General features: G+C 33.7%; 1 protein-coding gene across 1 annotated transcript; it reads right to left on the reverse strand.

Annotated features, from left to right (window-relative positions):
- Positions 1–4,215: 4,215 nt before the first annotated feature.
- LOC136207432 (organic cation/carnitine transporter 2-like) lies at positions 4,216–5,727 on the reverse strand. The gene has a single exon (XM_065998686.1). It carries the CDS (start codon positions 5,725–5,727, stop codon positions 4,216–4,218), a length of 1,512 nt encoding a protein of 503 aa, XP_065854758.1.
- Positions 5,728–6,935: the final 1,208 nt, after the last annotated feature.

Below are 6,935 nucleotides of genomic sequence, written 5' to 3' on the forward strand. Positions count from 1 at the left end.
ATATACGGACGAACAAATGACCAAGCATTTTTAACATCATAGGCAACAAATTCCCCAATATAATTCCCTAAGGCTCTTCCCACACTCTCTGAGAAAAAACCCGCTGGTAATTTATGAATTTGTACCCAAAACCTCACATTGTACAAAGTTACATTCAAAGGATCTTCCCCTATCTGAAGTTCATGTAGTAATAAAAGATTGTTATCAAATGTCCATGGCCCCCTTCCATAATCCATCGGAGATCATGACTATGATAGAATCGAAACAAAATTAATTTCAGCCCTAATTCTGTAACTGTCATACCCCTACCCGGTCTCCAAATCTCTGCTAACCTGTGTTTCAAGACATTAAAATTAAAGGTTCGATCAGTTAGAAGAGTACCTACCAGACAAAGGCTGTAAAGATTTGCATCCTCTCCTCCTTCCACATCCGCAAATTCAAGACCATCTTCTACAGCAATAGCTTGCGGCGGTCTAGTATCCATCCCGGAGCAGATCAGATTCAACAGAATTGCAGAAGTCGAAATCCAGGGAAATCGCAATCGTAAAATCGCACACCAAAAGAAATTGCCGAGAATTTTGATCGCAATATACCACCAATCGCAAAACAGAGAAGCAGGGGTTGAGAAGAGTTTGAGGGAAATTAAAAGACAACAAAGAATTGAGAAGAAATTAAGAAGAACCGAGAGAATCTGAGGAGAAACAAAATCAAATTGGAAGAAAAAACCCTAGTCGAACCATCCCTCCCATTTCGAGAGAAAGCTCTCAAAAGGAGCAGAAAAAAAACCCTAGTCGAACCATGCCTCCCACGTGTAAAAATTTATCAAAGAGATAACTCTTCTTTTCACATATTACTCAATTTTGTATTCTCTTTGATAAATTTTTATTTAGTTATTTGTCTGACAATTTTATACGTCTTTTTTTTTTTTCTTAAATGAATGATATGATATGATATGATATTCACAATAATAGACAAGTGCAATAATTAAATTCACAACACTTTTTGATGATAATCAAGAATCAAATCCAAATTAATCATCGAATAAATTTAGGGTAAAGTTCAAATAAAACCCCTGTGGTTTCACTAATTTTCAGATAAAAGACTGTGGTTTACTTTTTGTCAAAATGAGGATTGAAGTTTTTAACTTTACCAAAATAAGGATTTTTTCGGTTGATACTATTAAAATCACCTTGGACGATTTCAAAAATGACATATTTTAAGAGCTATTAATATTTTAAGCAACTTTAATTCTTCAACTTTTTTATTTTGAGATTGTTTAGATGATGTTTGGTAAAGAGAGAGAAAGTTAATGTTTAGAGAGAGAAAGTTCCAAAAAAGATGATTTTCGAAAATCGAAAATGCAGTTCCATAGAAAATATGACATTGAACAACTTTAATTCTTGAAAATTTTCATTTCCAGGTCGTTAAAGATGGTTTTAATAGCATTAATCAAAGTTTAAAACCTCAATCCTTGTTTTGACAAAAAATAAACCAGAGTCCTTTATCTGAAAATTAGTGAAACCACAAGGGTTTTATTCGAACTTTACCCATAAATTTATCAATAATTTTGTTTATTTAGTCTAATTATAAGAACTTGATACGTCTCATTTGATAATGATACTGAGTTATTGACATTGCTGGACAGTAACTGTTAGTTTGTGTTGTTTTGATTTTTTTTTTGGGGGGGATAGATTGTTGTTTTGATTCTTTGATAGTAAAATTACTTATCAATTAAACATCAAATTGCTAATTAGATGCAAGTATTATTGAAAAATTATCTCCCAAAATATTCATTATATAATGTTTGAATTTAATAGTATTTATATATAAAAAAAAATAAGAAAACATTCTACTAAATGGAATCGAATTTCGAAAAACACAAATTGTCTCATTTTTTTTTTGTTAGTGATCGTCTCTCGACAACAATAGTATAACAAGAGGCTTCAAAATTTATTTCACAACTTTTTTTTTAACAATAATAGGGATGAACTACAAATTTAGTTATATGGTTATTAGGGGAAATCAAATTTAGCATCTACGTACAAAATAGTACAATTTTAAGCCTAAGGTTCACGAGATTATATTTCAACGTCATTAACAGAGGATGAGCTTTTTTCGATAACAGAAAAGCCTTATTGAATGGTCAAAATGCTAGAGGAAAGATAATTAGAACATAAAATTACACATGAAACAAAAACTCATCTTTTATTAATGATGCTTGACATTGGATTGGTTTGTATATAAGGGTAAATCAATTTTCACTCGATAATCATAGAGATAAATTTGTACATAATCTAACAATAATATAGCAATTAATTGTTTCGTTCTCAGCAAATTGCTAAAAAAATTGATCTTCAATTGCTTCTACTTGTTGAGTCAAGAATTAATTATATTTCATATATATTAAATTTAAATTTGTAAAAAAAATGAAGTATGAAAACTGCATAGATCTCTAAAATACTGGAACCGCCCTGATCGACAATTGTTTCTTAATCTTAACATAACTCTTCTTTTCTACCATTTGGAGTAAAAAAGCGTTTTTTACAAAAAGGAGAACCAAACAAAACTTAAAAGGTAATTAATTTTTGGGAAAAGTATAAAAATAAACCTTGTGGTTACACTTGTTTTTGATCGGCACCCTGTGGTTTAAAAATTTACAAAATGGTATCTTGAGGTTCATTCCGTTAGCAAACACATGAAAAATTGACTAACGGTGTTAAAATTCAAAGGAAAAAGAGTTAATTTGGTTTTTATATTTATATCTTTTATAATTTAACCCCTCCTATTATCTAATATTATAACCAAACCACAAAATTAAAAAAAATGAAATATAATTACACCGTCTCTTTCCTCTTTTCTCTCTTTTTATATTGTTTTTCTTCTTTCTCTCTCAAATCAATTATATTAATAAAACAAACTCTTTCTTTTTTTTTTGAAAGAATAAAACAAACTCTTTCAAATTCAACATTTTATTTAAAAAAAAAAAATTGATGGTATTATTAATTAATTGACAATCTGTATGCAATAACATCGGAAACCAATCAGCAGTGTTCATACACTGCGACATAACCATAGAATCCGACATTGAAAAGGTGGTGAATGCTGCAATCTCCAATTTCGGGAAGCTTGACATCATGGTAAACAATGCAGCCATAGCAGATGATGTTACTGATTTTGAAAGAGAAAAATCCAGAAATTGAATTAATTTGAACCAGTTTTCAACATCTGAACAACCTTCTTCCATGAAACCCTGTTAGAAATCTCATTCCACCATCTCCCAATATTCTTCCTAGAAGTGATGGGCTCTCCCCTATCTGTTGCAGCAACTAGATACTGCGCGTTAGGCAAGTGCCATAGATCTGCCAAAGAGAAATCTTCTCCAGCCAAGAATCGACTCTCTCCGAGCCTTTTCTCGTAAATGTCGAGCACTTTTCCAAGCTTTGCTTCGTTCTGCTTTATCAGACTTTCATTTTGCGGGATCTTCATTATGGGCGCAAATGCTAGCTGAAAAACAAGAGCCCTGCTTGGTGGGTTGAAACTCTTTCCTTCAGGTTCTATCCATTGATCTATTGATGCTTTGGACAATTTATTTGTTTCCTTATAAGGATTTGTTTCCTTTGTATTGCATATATATCGACAAATTGATCTTGACTCTGTAATGGAACCCATTCAAAAAATGGTGTATCGAATCTTGAAGGGGTGAAATTGATTGTGGAGAGAGAATAAGATGAACAGTAACATGAATAAAATTGACGAAGAAGATGAACAGTAACATGAATAGGGAAAGTCTAGAAGGGAGAGGTTGTATTCAGCTGATTAATTAATAATACCAACAAATTTTTTTTTTTTTTGAATAAAATGTAAAATTTGAAAGAGTTTGTTTTGTTAATTGAATTGATTTTAGAGAGAGAAAAAATAAAAAAATATAAAAGAGAGAAAAGAGGAGAGAGATGGTGTAATTGTATTTTATTTTTAATTTTGTGGTTTGGTTGTAATAATTAGATAATAGGAGAGGTTAAATTATAAAAGAAATAAATATAATGACCAAATTAACTCTTTTTCCTTTAACTTTTAACACCGTTAGTCAATTTTGTTGTTTGCTAACGGAATGAACCTCAAGGTACCATTTTGTAAATTTTTAAACCACATAGGTGCTGATCGAAAATAGGTGTAACCACAAGATTTATTTTTGTATTTTTCCCTTACTTTTTTCCATTAACAACACAACATTTTTGCTTGTTTACATTCTTCTTCTTCAATAGTATCACAAATTGTCTCTCCTTTGGTCTCTTTTACACATATTACAAACATCCCACAAATTCCTATCATCAACCCGAATATTCCGTATGAAAAGAATCTATTTTTCCTTCCCGCATCGACAAGCATCGGGCCAAACACACCGCCCAAGACAACTGCTTGCCTCACCATCGACATCGCCGAGTTTCTGACGGAAGTCGGAAATAATTCTGTCGTAAATATCAATAGAATGTCGAACAAAGAACATGCACAGAAAAACGACACCATCTCCAACCCTATCTCAAGGTTCGCCGATAAATTTCCAAGCACCGCAACCATAACGCTACAAATTCCACTTACAGTGCTGAAAATCAACAATGAAGTCTTCCGATTTAGCTTAGAAATGAGAACGAACGTAACCAACGACGCAGGCAGCTTCGACAAGGCATTGAAAGTAGTGCTCAAATAGAGATTGAAGCTTGAATTTCCGAGTCCTAATGGCATTCCGTAGTATACAACTCCAGTTCCGAATCCAATTACCATAACTGCTGATAATCGACGAAAAACCCAATTTTTCTCTAGGAGAATTTTGATCGAAGAAAACATGTCATGATTATTGTTATATTGTAGTTGTTGATCGAATTCAAAATCGTCGGATTTCACCGACGAAATGCTTCTCAAAACGGCCAAAGCTTCTTCTCTCCGACCGCGACAGAAAAGCCACCGGGGAGATTCAACGACGAAAAAACGAACTAAAATCGAATACAAAATCGTAGGAACTGAAGTCCATAAATACAAAACCCTCCAAGAAGAATCTCTATTCATATAAGCAATCAAAGGCAATGACAAGAACCCCAAAGTGAAGCAAACAAACCCTAAAACCCCAACTTGTCCACGCCACTTTTTACCGACGATTTCCGTCGCTAAAACAAGAGCACAACCTCCAATAGTAGCACGACCAAACCCATTAACAAATTTCAAACCGGAGTAAACCCAAATATCCGGCGAGAAAACAGTGAGTAAAGAAGAAACACCCATCATTAAACACGAAAGGAAGAGCATATTTTTCCGGCCAAAACACGAATCAGCGAGAGTTGCCAGTAGGAATCCTCCGGCGAGACAACCGAAGAAGAAAGAAGAAGCTGGGAGGCTTCTGAGGAGTGAATTCGAGCATTGAAGTTGAAATTCAGATATTACTGAAGTGTAATTCGGTTTATCCCATTCCCAGGAATCCGCCGGAAGTTTGCAGAGATCGGCGATTGTTGCAGAAAAAGGGGAAGTTTTTTTGTAGTGCCATTTTGGTTCAGCTTCTGAGAAGACACTGATGAAGGTTTGTTGTGCATCAAAAAACCATGAGATTGATACGAAAATGGCTATGGAGAGTTGGGTTAGATTGAAATCTGATAAGTAATGTTCGATTGTTTCGTCGAGAGAGGGAGAATCAGAATTTTTTTTGGACTGGGAGAGAAGAGGTGTTGTTGAGTCAGCCATATAGGCATGCAAGAAGATAAGAAAGGTTTTATGTTTAGATATATCTTTGGGGGGTTGGGGGGGAAGATACACTTATATAGGAGAAAATTGAATCCAAAAGGGTCAAATTTCACTCTACGTTTTCGGTAAAGTATAGATTTGACTCTAATGTATGAAATTGTTTAAATTTAACTTTAAAGTTTTCAAACAAGATCCATTTTAGACATACCTGAAAATTAAAATCGGTTCGAATGTTATTTAATTGTCACATTGGACATTCCAATTATCAAATATGTCTTAAGAGTATTTATAGAGACTCTTAGTTCATTTTCTAAAAATAATATAAATAATTGACTTTTAATTGTTTAACACATCAAAACACACGTCATCTCCAATATATATTTATCATATTCACTTATTATTTATTTTTTTTATGATAAAAATGATTATGTATGTTATATTTGCTAATAGTGAGAAAATACAAACTTCATGAAATAAAGAGATGATCAGGAGTGGAGAGTGACTCCTCAATAATAGTGAGAGAATATTTATTCTTATGATTTGAAGAGTGTTTTGGAGTTGGACTAACAAATAAGTCTCTTGAAGATGCGTTAAGATATTTAATGTGATACAGTCACAAGAAAACATATTAAAATACTAACAATTAAGTCAGCTACATAGTATAAGTTAATCACAATTTTTTTATTAAAGTATCTAATGTTTATTGTGTTACTAATATAGTTATAAATAATCAACCAAAAATATACGAAACTGTTCCAATTTCTACTACTGTTGCGGCCCTGTACGAATCGAGAAATGGGGCGGATCGTGAGAGGCTTGCTGGTACTGCGATGTTTGATCGTGAGGAAACTGTGAGGCCTGCAACAGCCACTACGCATCGCATGCGGGCTGTGATCGCAACGCCTACGACTTGGAGTCCGCCACCGGCTGGTTCAGTAAAATGCAACACATATGGGGCGAACTTTGTGGGAGTCAGAAGCTGTGGATTGGGAGCGGTTGTAAGGGACTAGACAGACCGTTTTCTGTTTGGGAGCAATTGCTTAATTAAAGCTGTAAAGGAACCAAAGATCATCAAAGCATTTACGGTTCGTACGAGTATGAGTTGGCTTGCTAGCCAACATTTCATAAATGTTGTCTTTGAATCGGACGCCAAATTAGTTGTTGATGCGGTTAATTTTGACAGACAATATAATTCGGAGTTCGGTTTG

This window comes from Euphorbia lathyris, chromosome 9 (genome assembly GCF_963576675.1).
Source record: "Euphorbia lathyris chromosome 9, ddEupLath1.1, whole genome shotgun sequence".
NCBI lineage: Eukaryota > Viridiplantae > Streptophyta > Magnoliopsida > Malpighiales > Euphorbiaceae > Euphorbia > Euphorbia lathyris.